We start from the raw sequence: 16247 nt of genomic DNA, 5'->3' as shown, positions 1-16247 counted from the left end.
AGAGCACAAAAGCAAATGGAGGTACTGTTAAAAAGACACTGGGATCAGCGGGCATCGTCCATCCCTTCTTCATAAGCACTGTGACCCAAACGCCTCAGCCATATACCGTGACATCACATCTCAGTCTGTATACAGCTCTATAGGCAGTGAGAGTCTACACACGGGGGAGTTGCTAAAACCTTTTTAAAATGGCATAAAAAGGGATGCCGTTGGTTTGGCCTCGAGCAGCCGTCAGCTGAGACTGAGGACCTGGAGAGGAGCGAGGGGTGAGAGGAGTGTGCCCAGAGGAGAGGCAGCATGGCAGGCTTAGACCACCCCTCCCTCCCTCCCTCATCCATCCTCCCCCTCCCTCCCTCCCTCCCTCGGCCTGCAGTGTCCGTCCAGGCGTCCAGCCAGCTCTACACCGCTGACACCTGCTCATCTGCAATAGATAAGAGGAGAGGAGAGTTAACCTAACACTGAAGACACAATTACTTCAGACAAAACATCTAGGCACATCTTACAGCAGTATCAAAGACATAATGGTATGCTAAGTTATCGGCTCATGTGAAATTGTGTCAAGCTAGTTTTGCATCAAACTAGAGACATTTTACCATTCCTAACATTCTATACTGTGACTTCATCTGCTTATTGTTGATAACAGGCAGAAAAGCACCAACAAGCTGAGGCTCAGATTACATCCAAATCAGAACCCTTCAATGGTGAACCATCTGCCAGGAAACCCAACTCTGCCACTAACTAGGTAATTCCAGCACTCCAGCAGCATCACAGAGAGCCCTGAGGTATAGTCTAGTCTACTACAACATGGCTGCCTGGTGCTATAGTCCTCCATGTTGTCCCTGGCTGGGGCTGGTCTCTGTCTTTCTCCACGTACCATCCTCACTATCCCCTAGGCCCTGTAGGCAGACGCTGGCTGGCCTGGACTGGCCCTGGGACTCGTGGTGGTGGTTCACCCCCAGGCGCCGTGCCTCCACCAGGCCTCCGGGGCTCTGTAGCAGCTTAGACCTCTGCAGGGCCACACTATAGTCGGGTGGCCGCAAGTGGGGGAGCCGTTGGGGAGCTCCATCCCGTCCATTAACCAGGGTGAGGCCCTGGTATCCTGGAGGGGTGGGGGGAGGTCCCCTGTACCTATCGTCCTTGGTGGGAGAGGTTACACAATACACTGGCCACCAGGAATGGGGGAGGAGACAGGGGAGGGAGGTGTGACAGTGATGAAGTGGGGAGGGAGGGAAGGAGGGAGAAAAGAAACAAAAATGGAGAAAATAAATCAATGAGATGTTTCAGCACCACTATGTAGCTACTAAACCACTGACATAAAGAGATAGACAGGCAGGTGGTTGGTGTGTGAGATGAATGGCAGCAGCAGATTTGGCCTGTTCTATACTGTACTGTACTATACTGTACTATACTGTACTATACTGTACTATACTGCTCTTCAATAGGGCCAGGACAATACCAGTATCGCGATACTCGTTAATATCGTAACAAGGAAACAAAACACAAAGCAGATTTAACTTCTTTAGGAAAACAGCCCTAATGTTGGAAACAAACGTGTTGTCATCCAGAGTCACATTAATTTATTTTCCAAGCTATAGCACACTATTTTACATACAACATGTTTTTAAAAGGACCAAAGAGTGTGGTCTGCTTTGTGTTTTTTAGATTTGCAATGGAAAACATATAGTGATACTGGTATTGTCCCGGACCTACTTTTTAATCCTCCTGTCCATCCAGTCAGAGGACGATACATAGGCTTCGTCCCAAATGGCACCCTGTGCATTCCTTTTGACCAGAGCCCAATGGGCCCTGGTCAAAAGTAGTGCATTAAATAAGGAGTATATAGGAAACCCTGGTCAAAAGTAGTGCACTTTATAGGGAATAGGGTGCCATTTGGGACACATCCATTATTGCTGTGCTCTGCTCCATTACAGAACACAGTCTCCGCTGCATTACAGAACACCGTCTCCGCTGCATTACAGAACACAGTCTCCGCTGCATTACAGAACACCGTCTCCGCTGCATTACAGAACACCGTCTCCGCTGCATTACAGAACACCGTCTTCGATGCTTTACAGAACACCGTCTCCGCTCCATTACAGAACACCGTCTCCGCTCCATTACAGAACACAGTCTCTGCTCCATTACAGAACACCGTCTCCGCTCCATTACAGAACACCGTCTCCGCTGCATTACAGAACACAGTCTCCGCTGCATTACAGAACACCGTCTCCGCTGCATTACAGAACACCGTCTTCGATGCTTTACAGAACACCGTCTCCGCTGCATTACAGAACACCGTCTCCACTGCATTACAGAACACCGTCTCCGCTGCATTACAGAACACAGTCTCCGCTCCATTACAGAACACAGTCTCTGCTCCTTTACAGAACACAGTCTCTGCTCCATTACAGAACACAGTCTCTGCTGCATTACAGAACACAGTCTCTGCTGCATTACAGAAGATGAACTAAACAGGAAAAGCCTGATTCACAGGTTAGAGAAGTAGACCAGCTGGAGAATACAGTATGTGGTAGAGTAGTAGTAAATGCAGCTGAGCAAATAGCACAAGCAGGGGAGCCCGGTTACAGAATCCCACTATACTGCAGTTCCATGGACAGTCTCACGCAGCATGAGTGAATAAACTGAAGCATTTTGTGCCACAGCTGGTTTTGAGACTGGTGGCCAGCCAAAGTGAGTGCATCAAAAGCCATAAGGGGGAAAAAAAGTGTAGAAATCTGCTGTTGTCGTTCCTCCACACACACCCATCTACACACAGCATGTCACAAGTGGGGTTTACAGTTACACACTAACACCACAGTACAGTAGAGGTGAAGGAGAAGACACACAGTGGACCCTCACCTATGAGGCCTTTCTCTGTGCTTGAAGTGACTGTTTTGTAGATGGGGGCTGTGCTTTGGGGTGCGTCGTGCCCCTCCCCAGGGGCATTTGAGGCGCCGTCTGCAGTGCGGCGTTTGATTGTGCCGTAGTTCCCCTCATAGGTGTCAGACAGCGAGGATGACGAGGCCCAGCTCTGCCGTGATTGGTTGAGCTCTGAACGGTCTCTGGAGAGCCTCTTGGCGTCCTCTCCTCCCCCGGACAACGCCACTGGTGCTCCCACTACCCCTGCCCCGGCAGGCCCAGCCTCCACCTCTGCTATAGGCCCTGCTAGCTGGGTGTGGCGAAAGACCCCAGGTGCCAGGTGGTCCCAGGCAGGGGGTCGGCCAACCCCCAGGCCTAGCAGGTGAACAGGCAGGCTCTGGAAGCTGTCATGGGAGTTGGAGGAGCAGGAGGTCCAGCTTCCCCGCCCGCTGTCGACCACACTGTCCAGGGAAGCGTGGTCGGGGGTCAGCTCCTCTGTGGAGATGGAGGAGGTGAAGGTGGAGCCCTGCGTCACCTGGCCCTGCACCAAAGACAAACTGACCAGGAGAAGAGAGAAGGAAACAATGAAAGTTTGAAACATTGAAGAACTGAATAGGAAGAGAGAGAAGGAAACAATGAAACAGAAGAACTGAATAGGAAGAGAGAGAAGGAAACAATGAAACAGAAGAACTGAATAGGAAGAGAGAGAAGGAAACAATGAAACAGAAGAACTGAATAGGAAGAGAGAGAAGGAAACAATGAAACAGAAGAACTGAATAGGAAGAGAGAGAAGGAAACACAATGAAACAGAAGAACAATCAACTGCCCAGGAGAAAAACACGACAGGGACAACATGAAACAAGGAGAAGCAAGACAAGTCAACAAAGCAACCAGGTGAACTATTCCTGTTTAATATGTCCTGTAGCCTCCACCATCCATCCCCAAATATCCCAATCAGTCTCACAACACTGCAGAGCACACAGTGTCTTTAGGATTGATCACTGCACTCACCATACAGTAAAGTTGTGCTCCTCTCCTCTTCCATTAACCAGACACTGTTTGATTCACCTAAATGGTTTTTACGGAGCGTGCCGGGAGTTCAAATAAACAACATTTAATGAACAGACTGCCACCGCCGCTGCAGCAGGTTCCCGGGTAATAAAATATGATACAAAAGGAGATTATTGTGACCAAGAAGTATATCATATTTATGCCAGGGAGGCCTCATCCTGGAGGGACAGTAAAGGGGGTTGTTTACTTATTGGAATTAAAAGCTGTCCACATAAAAGTGGCAGCACAGTTAATGTGGGACTGAGTGAGTAAACATGTGATGTTGATAAACAGTGGTCCTTTTACGATTTCCTGTCCACTGTGCTTTAATGAGCAAAGGACATTATTGGAACCAAGCTTGGAGGGGAGGGGGTAGAGGTGGGGGTCTGCTTTGAGGAGGTATACGATGTGTGTGTGTGTGTGTATGTGTGTGTGTGTGTAAGTGTGAGTGTGTGAGTGTTACTGTGTGTGTGTTACCTGGTGCTGGGCTGGCTGCAGTCAGAGTTGGCATGTGTGAGTTGCGTGGTGGTGCCCGGGGTCTCGGTGGTATCCCTGGTCTTGATGCCTTGGCGCTCCTCTGCAGGGCCAGCAGGCATGGAGTCCACAGAGCAGTTACTGACGATGCTGGAGCGGGACGAGATCTCACTGTGGCTGGAGTCGGACAGGTTGTCTGACTTCCCTGCAGGCATCAAGGCATAGCCTGGGGGGGAGCGTGGAGGAGATGATCAGCCTGGAGAAGTGGTCATCCACACAGCCTCTACCAACCTTCACTAGATCTAACATCTACTACAGGTGCTCTACATACAGATCAGCAGCATGTCAAACACTGATCTGGACCGGTTTCATGAAACTCTTTTATTTCAAAAATGGAAATCCTGTATAGAAAATATATATATATTTTCAGTGTTAGTTTCTCCCATGCTCATCAATAACATATGTAGAAAACTAATAATCAGTTAAAACAGTTGAAATTGGGAGCATCTTTACAGTCACATTGCAGTTGACCTGTGGAGCCTCTTGAATACAACATGCTTAACTTACCTTATACTATCTTAGAAATGTCAGAAATACAGTCCAACATCTAAGGTCTTCAAATATTGTAATATTGAATCTATTCTAATTCTAATCTAAGTATTTAGGTAACACATTCTGAAAACTCAAGATCATACTGCATATTAAATCTAGCTGCCTTTTAAAATCATTATGCATACTCTCACTTCGTTGTAGATCAACTTGGACTGAACCATCACTAACATGTATGATACAATACATGAAAACGTTCACCAACATCTTTCAATGAACTGCTGAAAACTCATGACAAAACTTTCTGTACACATAACATACTTCTTCAGTTCACTTCCACAAAATGTACTTCCTTAGTCTAGCAGATTGTCTCTGTCCTCTAAGCCAACTTCAGTGTTCATTATTCTACACAGGGACTACTGTGCTACTTTCTCAGTCTGTCTGTCAATCTGTCAGATAGTCTTTCTCCTCTTGTGTCGGTCTCTGCAGAGCCATGCAAAGGCCCTGCTGGGGCTGGCTGACCTCCTTGCCTGCCCTTTGACCTGCTCAGCCTGTCTCTGTCCTGGGCTACAATCCTGGGCCTCAGAGGGCCCCGTCTGCCCCAGACCCTCCACTGGTGTCCTAGCCACTAGCACTGCAGCCAGCCTTTCCCTAGACTGACTCCTCTCCCTCAGCATCCTGAACGGGGACAGCTCCCTCAGCCTCTTCCTCAGGGGGGACTCTGGTAGTCTGGGCCTGGGGGGGGTTAGAGACTCTGGCACTGTCGAGGTCTCTGTCTGGGGAGCGGGGGTCCCTGGCCTGGTGGCCTTTGCGGCCCCTGCTTCTGGGTCTCCATGGGGCCCAGAGTGGCTCATCATCCCTGGCCCTGCCTGCTCTGTCTCCACCTCCATCAGCACATCCATCTCTCTGTCCCTGCCTTCCTCCCTGTCTCTGATGTGCTGCCTGGTCATCTGCAGGAACCTCTTGTGGAGGAGAGCCCCACCTATGCCGTAGCTGCGGCTGCCAGCCGTGCCTGCCTTGGTGGTGGCCTCGCTGGTCAGAGAGGACGACGAGCCAGACCGGTTCATCTGGCTGTTGGTGTTACGCTGGGGCTTGGCCACGCCACCCACTGTAGACAAACACAGGAGAGGAGAGACGGGGAGAATGACTGAGGTGCCTGATTAAGATGACACTAAATTACAGTATGGATAGGTGAGATGAGGGAATAGGACTACAGCAAGATGTGTATGTATGTGTATGTACTGTGGGTGAGGGATGCTGGGTTGAGGTGCTGATATATAGAGGGTACTGACGGTGAGGTACAAACCTTCGATGAAGAATGGGTATGCTTGGTTTCTGAGTTATGGGTATGAGTTGTGAGATGAATGTATGGATTGGAGTAGATGCTGTTGTGAGAGGTAATGTGAGGTAGCCAGGGTGTAGACCTTTGCGAGGGGAGCCCTGTGGCGAGACGGTGGGGCTGGAGTGCAGGGAGGAAACAGTGGACACGGTGTCTTCAGCAGGCCTCCTCCCAATCCAGGGACTGTCCTCTAATTGGCTGAGCTGGGAGCTGGGAGGCTTCTTTATCACCTGGGGAGAGCTGGAGTCTGAGAGGGGGAGAGAGAGAGAGAAGATATACACTGTTATAGTCTATGAGGGGGAGAGAGAGAGATATACAGTGCATTCGGAAAGTATTCAGACCCCTTGACTTTTTCCACATTTTCTTACGTTGGCTGATTCTAAAATTGATTAAATTGTATTTTTCCCTCATCAATCTACACACAATACCCCATAATGACAAAGCTAAAAAAATTATTTTTAGAAATGTTTGCAAATGTATACAAAAAATGAAATATCACATTTACATAAGTATTCAGATCCTTTACTCAGTACTTTGTTGAATCACCATTGGCAGCGATTATAGCCTTGAGTCTTCTTGGGTATGACGCTACACGCTTGGCACACCTGTATTTGGGGAGTTTCTCCCATTCTTCTCTGCAGATCCTCTCAAGCTCTGTCAGGTTTGATGGGGAGCTTCGCTACACAGCTATTTTCAGGTCTCTACAGAGATGTTCGATCGGGTTCAAGTCCGGGCTCTGGCTGGACCACTTCAGAGACTTGTCCCGAAGCCACTTCTGCGTTGTCTTGGCTGTGTGCTTAGGGTCGTTGTCCTGTTGGAAGGTGAACCTTCGCCCCAGTCTGAGGTCCTTAGCACTGTAGCAGGTTTTCATCAAGGATCTCTCTGTACTTTGCTCCGTTCATATTTCCCTCGATCCTGACTAGTCTCCCAGTCCCTGCTGCTGAAAAACATCCCCACAGCAACCACCATGCTTCACCGTAGGGATGGTGCCAGGTTTACTCCAGATGTGACGCTTGGTATTCAGGCCAAAGAGTTCAATCTTGGTTTCATCAGACCAGAGAATCTTGTTTCTCATGGTCTGAGAGTCCTTTAGGTGCCTTTTGGCAAACTCCAAGCGGGCTGTCATGTGCCTTTTCCTGAGGAGTGGTTTCCGTCTGGCCACTCTACCATAAAGGCCTGATTGGTGGCGTGCTGCAGAGATGGTTGTCCTCCTGTAAGGTTGTCCCATCTTCACGGAAGAACTCTGGAGCTCTGTCAGAGTGACCATCGGGTTCTTGGTCACCTCCCTGACCAAGGCCCTTCTCCCCCGATTGCTCAGTTTGGCCGGGCAGCCAGCTCTAGGAAGAGTCTTGGTGGTTCCAAACTTCTTCCATTTAAGAATGATGGAGGCCACAGTGTTCTTGGGGACCTTCAATGCTGCAGAAATTTTTTGTTACCCTTCCCCAGATCTGTGCCTTGACACAATCCTGTCTCGGAGCTCTACGGACAATTCTTTCGACCTCATGGCTTGGTTTTTGCTCTGACATGCACTGTCAACTGTGGGACCTTATATAGACAGTTGTGTGCCTTTCCAAATCATGTCCAATCAATTGAATTTACCTAAGGTGGACTCCAGTCAAGTTGTAGAAACATCTCAAGGATGATCAATGGAAACAGGATGCACCTGAGCTCAATTTCGAGTCTCATAGCAAAGGGTCTGAATACTTACACTACCGGTCAAAAAAGTTTTAGAACACCTACTCATTCAAGGGTTTTTCTTTATTGTTACTATTTTCAACATTGTAGAATAATAGTGAAGACATTAAAACTATGAAATAACACATATGGAATCATGTAGTAACCAAGAAAGTGTTACACAAATCAAAATATATTTTATATTTGAGATTCTTCAAATAGCCACCCTTTGCCTTGATGACAGTTTTGCACACTCTTGGCATTCTCTCAACCAACTTCATGAGGTAGTCACCTGGAATGCATTTCATTAAAAGGTGTGCCTTCTTAAAACTTAATTTGTGGAATTTCTTTCCTTCTTAATGTGTTTCAGCCAATCAGTTGTGTTGTGACAAGGTGGGAGGGTAGATAGCCCTATTTGGTAAAAGACCAAGTCCATACTATGGCAAGAACAGCTCAAATAAGCAAACGGTCCATCATTACTTTAAGACATGAAGGTCAGTCAATACGGAACATTTCAAAAACTTTGAAAGTTTCTTCAACTGCAGTCGCAAAAACCATTAAGCACTATGATGAAACTGGCTCTCATGAGGACCGCCACAGGAATGGAAGACCCAGAGTTACCTCTGCTACAGAGGATAAGTTCATTAGAGTTACCAGCCTCAGAAATTTCAGCCCAAATAAATGCTTCACAGAGTTCAAGTAACAGACACATCTCAAAGTCAACTGTTCAGAGGAGACTGTGTGAATCAGGCCTTCATGGTTGAATTGCTACAAAGAAACCACTACTAAAGGACACCAATAAGAAGAAGAGACTTGCTTGGGCCAAGAAACACGAGCAACGGACATTAGACCAGTGGAAATTTGTCCTTTGGTCTGCAGTCCAAATGTGAGATTTTTGGTTCCAACCGCCGTGTCTTTGTGAGACACGGTGTGGATGAACGGATGATCTCTGCATGTGTATTTCCCACCGTGAAGCATGGAGGAGGAGGTGTTATGGTGTGGGGGTGCTTTGCTGGTGACACTGTCTGTGATTTATTTAGAATTCAAGGCACACTTAACCAGCACGGCTACCACAGCATTCTGCAGCGATATACACCATCCCACTTGGTTTGGGCTTAGTGGGACTATCATTTGTTTTTCAACAGGACAATGACCCATCACACCTCCAGGCTGTGTATGGCTATTTTACCAAGAAGGAGAGTGATGGAGTGCTGCATCAGATGACCTGGCCTCCACAATCCTCCGACCTCAACCAAGTTGAGATTGTTTGGGATGAGTCGGACCGCAGAGTGAAGGAAAAGCAGCCAACAAGTGCTCAGCATATGTGGGAACTCTTTCAAAACTGTTGGAAAAGCATTCCATGTGAAGCTGGTTGAGAGAATGCCAAGAGTGTGCAAAGCTGTCATATCAAGGCAAAGGGTGGCTATTTGAAGAATATAAAATATATTTTGATTTCTTTAACACTTTTTTGGTTAATACTTGATTCCTTATGTGTTATTTCATAGTTTTGATGTCTTCACTATTATTCTACAATGTAGAAATGAGTAAAAATAAAGAAAAACCTTTGAATTAGTAGGTGTTCTAAAACTTTTGACCGGTAGTGTATTTAAATAAGGTAATTCTGGTAATAAGGTAACGTTTCCAAAAACTTGCTTTGTCATTATGGGGTATTGATGAGGAAAAAAAATAATTTAATCCATTTTAGAATAAGGCTGTAATGTAACATAATACAGAAAAAGTCAAGGGGTCTGAATACTTTCCGAATGCACTGGGACAGACAGGGACATACACTGTTAGAGAGGGAACCATACAGTGGGTACATACACCATTATTTTACAACAGAATATCATCAATTTGGCCATGTCTCCCTTGTAAAATAGGTATTCTGACCTCAATGGGACTTTCTGGATAAATAAAGGTTAATAAAAATATATAAATAAATCACCCACAAGACATCATAATATTGTTTTTAACATTTACTCACTATAAAATCACTAATATGCAACATGTTTACATTGACTAACAGATACTGTAGTCAAACTAAATTGTCCTTGAATGTATAGCAAAGCATATCTTCTGATGTTATTTCTATCCTAAGAATCTTCCAACCGGGATTTCTGGAAAACCTGGGGATTTTGTGAAAGTTTGCAATCCTAGAAGAGAGTAACAGTTCCAGCGACTCACTATGTGCGGTGTGAATGTCCTTGGTGGTGCTCTTCTTCCGTAGAGGGTAGAGGGGCACCTGGACCTGGAGCACCTGAGATACGCGGTTCTGGGTCTTCCCCCCGGGCAGCGGCGAGCGCAGCGACACGGGAGACATGTCCGACTTGGTGGACCGTCGCTCACTCACGTTCTTGGACACTGCAGTCATCGAAACAGGAAATAATTAATCTTGCACCAGGCACTGCAAGATTATTATGTTCCCGTGCAGAAAGACAGTAATCCCAGAAACAGCAGCACTATGAATGGCCTGACCAGGAGAGGAGTTCCTCCAGAGGGTTGGTGTGTAAACATAGTCAACACAGAGAGGAAAAAGAAGAAGCTAAGACAACAAGGTGGTCACAGACAGGAAAATGAAATGTCTGACAAATTTATAGGAAGATCAATGAAATGGGTATATTTGTACGGCCTCTTGCTAAAAGTAATTGTTTTAATTTGTGGGAATATGAATAATATTACTACAGCACTTGATTCATTTTTAAACAAGGCATAACTCCTCTTCTCTCAGTATGGCCATGCAGAATGTGAAACATCTACTGCCCACTAGGAGGCAGTGTACGGCAAGATAAACACTCAAGTGAACAAAACTTAATTCCAAGTGAATCGAGGAAATGTTGTCCCATTTGTCAGGGACACATTTGTTCCATTTGTCCCATGTTGTCAGGTGTTGTTCCCCTGAAAGTACTACTACAGTGGGTGTTTAATAACTACTGTGGAGAGATTAGACAAACCCCAAAACATTTTGGATTATATGTGTAGGAGACTAAAATGACGCAGTTCTGTGACAGTCCATCTCTGTGGGCAGCTGGGAGCATCAGAGTTCAGAGAATATCCAACCCTGCCACAGTCAGTGGTGAAAAAGAGATGATATAGCCTAGTATTACTTGGTGTGATTATAAGTATTATACCAGGGTTGGGGTCAATTCAGGAAGTAAACTGACGTTCCAATTCAATAATTGAAAAAAGGGCATTATTTATTTCCATTTTTATTTTAAATTCAAATCACTTCCTGAATTGACTGCCTTCAATTTAAATAGACCCTGTGTTATACATTGTTGCATCTTGCCACCAAAATGGTAGTTAAGGTGTTGACTCAGACTCACAGGTGCTGTAGGCAGGCTCACACTGTAGAGACATGGTCTGGTGTTTCTCCTCCTCCATCTCCACTGCCAGGTTGGACAGGTACTGCTTGACCTTACGGGCCATCTGAGCGTCCTCGTACAGCTTCTTAGCGTTGAGCAGCGAGCTGCGACGCACACGCTTCTTATGGGCCCCGCCCTGCACGTCTAACATGTTGGAGTTGGTGCTGCCCTGACTCAGAGACCTGGATGGAGTGAGGAATGGAAGGAGCAACGGAGAGAAGTATGGGGAGAGAAAGGAAGGGACAGATGGAGGTAGGGATGAAGAGAATAAGAGAGGAATGGAGGGAGGGAGACCGGTCAGTTATTCAGGACTTCAGCAGAGACATTAAACAGGGAGCGAGACCGGTCAGTTATTCAGGACTTCAGCGGAGACGTTAAACAGGGAGGGAGACCGGTCAGTTATTCAGGACTTCAGCGGAGACATTAAACAGGGAGGGAGACCGGTCAGTTATTCAGGACTTCAGCGGAGACATTAAACAGGGAAAGAGACACCAAACAGACATGCTCTGCAGGTTATGGTCATGCAGTCTCTCAAAACTATTATCTTCCTGCTCTCAAAACTATTACCTTCCTGTCAAACTGTCACTGTAGCACAGTCTGGACATTCAGAAAGCACTTTATAACTGATGGGAAGGTCACTAAACATGATTCTGTATACAGTGCATTGGAGCATAGCAGGTTATAAACAACCATGCAACAAGGATGCCTCTCGCTAATCCACCATGCTAGAAAAATGGGTAAATTAATAACAAAAAATAACATTCTGTTTGATGAAGACAGTCAAAAAACGGTTAGAAAATTAAATGAATCTGGGTAAAATAGCAGGATGCACACACAATGCAAAACAGACTCATCTGATCCAATGGTGAACTTTTGGATAGGATGGATTTAGGTGAACTTTTGGATAGTGGACCGATCGACACACGAAAGGGGCATGCGGTTTGGGAGGGCGCTGATGACTGGGGGGAGGGGATGCATGGTGACTGGGGGGAGGGGATGCATGGTGACTGGGGGGAGGGGATGCATGGTGACTGGGTGGCTGGACTATTACAAGGGGACTTACCCTAAACTCTTCCACCTCTTCTTCCTGCAAGTAAGACCCAATGACATTGAAGCAATGTGGTTTAATGAAACAGTACAGTCAAGGAAGGACAGAGGCACAGTCACCACTGGAGGAGACAGAGGATGGGGACACACACAGGACCTCTCCCGAGTCCCTATATCAACAGTGTGTGTGTATGTGTGTTTGTGTGTGTGCCAAATGAAATGTGGTGGAGGATTGTCGGCTTTACCTAAAATCAGTATCTGTTTAAATAGTTATACTAAAGGTGCAACTCAGTGAATCCAACTTCTGTTTTTACATCATCTACAGCAGCAGTGAGACATGGGAGAGAAGGGTATGTTGATCATTTCTGTTTTGAGAGTGAATGTATAGGGGGCACTGGTGCTGCTTGGTGTGGAGGGAGTCTGAAGGGAGCAGTGGTGCTGCTTGGTGTGGAGGGAGTCTGAAGGGAGCAGTGGTGCTGCTTGGTGTGGAGGGAGTCTGAAGGGAGCAGTGGTGCTGCTTGGTGTGGAGGGAGTCTGAAGGGAGCAGTGGTGCTGCTTGGTGTGGAGGGAGTCTGAAGGGAGCAGTGGTGCTGCTTGGTGTGGAGGGAGTCTGAACAGGGCAGGCATGCGCCGTCTGTGACAAGCTGGACTGTAGGATACAGTATGGTGGCAGTGAGAGAGTAGACAGAGGTCACCTCTAACCACTGATACCACTGAGGAACAGATATTATGTCATCCCCCTAATGGGTAAAGGTATAGTGTGATAGTTTGGCAATGAAGCCCCTTTTCTACTTACCAAGAGTCAGATGAACTCTTGCTCTATGACTTTAAGGGTAGGATTGGGGGAGGGCCCATATTCATAAAGCATCTCAAAGTATGAGTGCTGATCTGGGATCAGGTCACCCGAGTCCATGTAATCTATTTCAATATTATCTAAAAACCTAAATCTGTGGTTAAGGGCTCCAGTATGGGGCCAGGGGAGAGAGTACCCACCTCTGTCTAAACATGAGAGCTGGGTCCATGTTGGCTGAAGTCATACGGACCACGTGACGGATCTCCTTAGCAATCATCCTTAGCTTTTCAAAGTTCACCAGGCCGTCTACGTGAGAGTCATTACCTGTGGGGGAAACAGTCAGTGAGCTTTTCTTCACCTTCATTAAAGGGGCAATCTATGATTATAAAAAAAATAAAAAAACACAGCGTTCACCCCCCACCACTTGATTTGGTAAATATCTGGGGGATAAGGCTGGAGATATGTAACCACTCTCAACAGGTCGACTCTCAAACAATGTTTTCTTCAGCCTGTTTTAATTGGGATGCATTTAAGAGCCGAACGCTGGTTTCTGATCTAGAAGGGAGTCTGTTACTTAACGTGGATCTGTTGATGTGTTCTCACAGCTTTTCACTTTAGATGGGAGTGACTGATTTACTTCTCACATCATTATCCAGCATCTACACCCCTGCTAGTACCATGTGATTAATGGGTTCCCCTGCTAGTACCATGTGATTAATGGGTTCCCCTGCTAGTACCATGTGATTAATGGGTTCCCCTGCTAGTACCATGTGATTAATGGGTTCCCCTGCTAGTACCATGTGATTAATGGGTTCCCCTGCTATACCATGTGATTACAATGGGTTCCCCTGCTATACCATGTGATTACAATGGGTTCCCCTGCTATACCATGTGATTACAATGGGTTCCCCTGCTATACCATGTGATTACAATGGGTTCCCCTGCTATACCATGTGATTACAATGGGTTCCCCTGCTATACCATGTGATTAATGGGTTCCCCTGCTATACCATGTGATTAATGGGTTCCCCTCTGTGCAACACATCCCACTGTGAAGGCAACATGATGAAAATCATCATCATCAAATGATCCGTTTCCTGTTTTAGTACTATACCATTTATGGACTTTTAACTTCGCATAATCAAGAAACCTCCGTGTCTGTTCTAACTTGTTCTTATTATGGGATGGCAGAAAGGGAAGCAGAAGGAGGCGATAAGAGAAGTAAAACCTCTTGAGCAAGCTTGAGAATGACCACTGTTTCAGCTGAGCATGGGGAAGTGGAAAACCCAGGCCCATATGGAATCCACCCAGAAACAACATGTTAATGACCCCTATATGGTATGAAAGCATTTTCCATCGTAGCCCTTTCCACTCACAGGCCATGACATCCCGTATATGAATAAAAAAAATAGCAGATTCTGTCATTGATAAGCGCCTATATTGGAACGTAGTGGCTGTACAGTAACATGCTATACATGACGTCAGAGATCTGGCTCTGCGCTTCACAGCGCTGTATGGGTTTTAACTGACAGCCATTATAAACGTGAGCACAGCACGCGACAAAGAATACGCCCCCTTCCCTCCCGCTAATTGGGTTACTTTTGCACATTCGTTGTTGTCTGAGATGGAAATACTGTAAATCAAGAGGAGTCGATGTGTTCTGAAAGATGAGACGTTGAGTATTATAATAAATACCTCTGATGTCATACAAGCAAACCACACACCCATAAGTCCAAATGTGCGCTTCACATTTCCATATTTGAAAACGCATGTCATTTACAGTATCAAAAGCACCTTACAGTTGAAGGCTTTTTGCTTGAGTCATAAAGGTGCATTGACATTACTTAGGAACTGTGCACAGTTTGGAGGTGTGGGTAGCCACTTGGAAACACCAGCTAGAACTCTCATTCAAACCCTTGTCATCGTTTTTTTTTCTTATCTTGCACATACTCCAAAATGTCGATGAATATTCTTATCATGTTACTGAACATTTCCAGAGTATTTTCATACTTTGTTATTGACAAATGCTGTGAAAAGTACAGTAAATGTAAAATTCACATGAAATCAACAGTGTAATTTGGATTCAGTCTTGTGTCAGTTGAACTGTTGTGTCCTCACCTTTTGTCTGACAATTTCCCCATAATCTCCAGTGCTCTTTCAACACTGGGGCCCCTCAGGGGTGCGTGCTCAGTCCCCTCCTGTACTCTCTGTTCACCCATGACTGCATGGCCAGGCACGACTCCAACACTACCATTAAGTTTGCCGACAACACAACAGTGTTAGGCCTGATCACCGACAACGATGGGACAGCCTATAGGGAGGAGGTCAGAGACCTGGCCGTGTGGTGCCAGGACAACAACCTCTCCCTCAACGTGACCAAGACAAAGGAGATGATTGTGGACTACAGGAAAAAAAAAAGAGGACTGAGCACGCCCCCATTCTCATCGACGGGGCTGTAGTGGAGCAGGTTGAGAGCTTCAAGTTCCTTGGTGTCCACATCACCAACAAACTATCATGGTCCAAACACACCAAGACAGTCGTGAAGAGGGCACAACAAAGCCTATTCCCCCTCAGGAGACTGAAAAGATTTGGTATGGGTCCTCAGATCCTCAAAAGGTTATACAGCTGCACCATCGAGAGCATCCTGACTGGTTGCATCACTGCCTGGTATGGCAACTGCTCGGCCTCCGACCGCAAGGTCTACAGAGGGTAGTGCATACGGCCCAGTACATCAATGGGGCCAAGCTTCCTGCCATACAGGACCTCTATACCAGGCGGTGTCAGAGGAAGGCCCTAAAAATTGTCAAAGACTCCACAGCCACCCTAGTCATTGACTGTTCTCTCCGCTACCGCATGGCAAGCGGTACCGGAGGGCCAAGTATAGGTCCAAAAGGCTTCTTAACAGCTTCTACCCCCAAGCCATAAGACTCCTGAACAGCTAATCAAATGGCTACCCGGACTATTTGCATTTTTTATTTGTATTTTTTACTTATCCATTTTTTACTTAACACTTATTTTTCTTAAGACTGCATTGCTGGTTAAGGGCTTGTAAGTAAGCATTTCACTGTAAGGTCTACACCTGTTGTATTCGGTGCATGTG

At 46.3% G+C, this 16247-nt stretch overlaps 1 protein-coding gene across 2 annotated transcripts in view; it reads right to left on the bottom strand.

Annotated features, from left to right (window-relative positions):
* Positions 1 to 351: 351 nt before the first annotated feature.
* The window catches only part of LOC121580109 (rap guanine nucleotide exchange factor 6-like), a 168016-nt gene continuing 152120 nt past the window's right edge, over positions 352 to 16247 (bottom strand). For both annotated transcript variants that reach the window (XM_045224327.1, XM_045224328.1), the window contains 10 exons: positions 13348 to 13471; positions 12371 to 12394; positions 11269 to 11489; positions 10130 to 10306; positions 6357 to 6518; positions 5915 to 6040; positions 4387 to 4609; positions 2860 to 3416; positions 875 to 1162; positions 352 to 421 (listed from right to left, as the gene is read on the bottom strand). In XM_045224327.1, the coding sequence (XP_045080262.1) occupies positions 399 to 421; positions 875 to 1162; positions 2860 to 3416; positions 4387 to 4609; positions 5915 to 6040; positions 6357 to 6518; positions 10130 to 10306; positions 11269 to 11489; positions 12371 to 12394; positions 13348 to 13471 (1925 nt within the window). In that variant the 3' untranslated portion in view covers positions 352 to 398. The remainder of the gene's footprint in view (positions 422 to 874; positions 1163 to 2859; positions 3417 to 4386; positions 4610 to 5914; positions 6041 to 6356; positions 6519 to 10129; positions 10307 to 11268; positions 11490 to 12370; positions 12395 to 13347; positions 13472 to 16247) is intronic.

The sequence above is a fragment of the Coregonus clupeaformis genome, chromosome 13, assembly GCF_020615455.1.
Source record: "Coregonus clupeaformis isolate EN_2021a chromosome 13, ASM2061545v1, whole genome shotgun sequence".
NCBI classification, from domain to species: Eukaryota; Metazoa; Chordata; class Actinopteri; order Salmoniformes; family Salmonidae; genus Coregonus; species Coregonus clupeaformis.
Note: the sequence above shows the minus strand (reverse complement) of the source record. Positions and strands in the feature narration are given on the sequence as shown.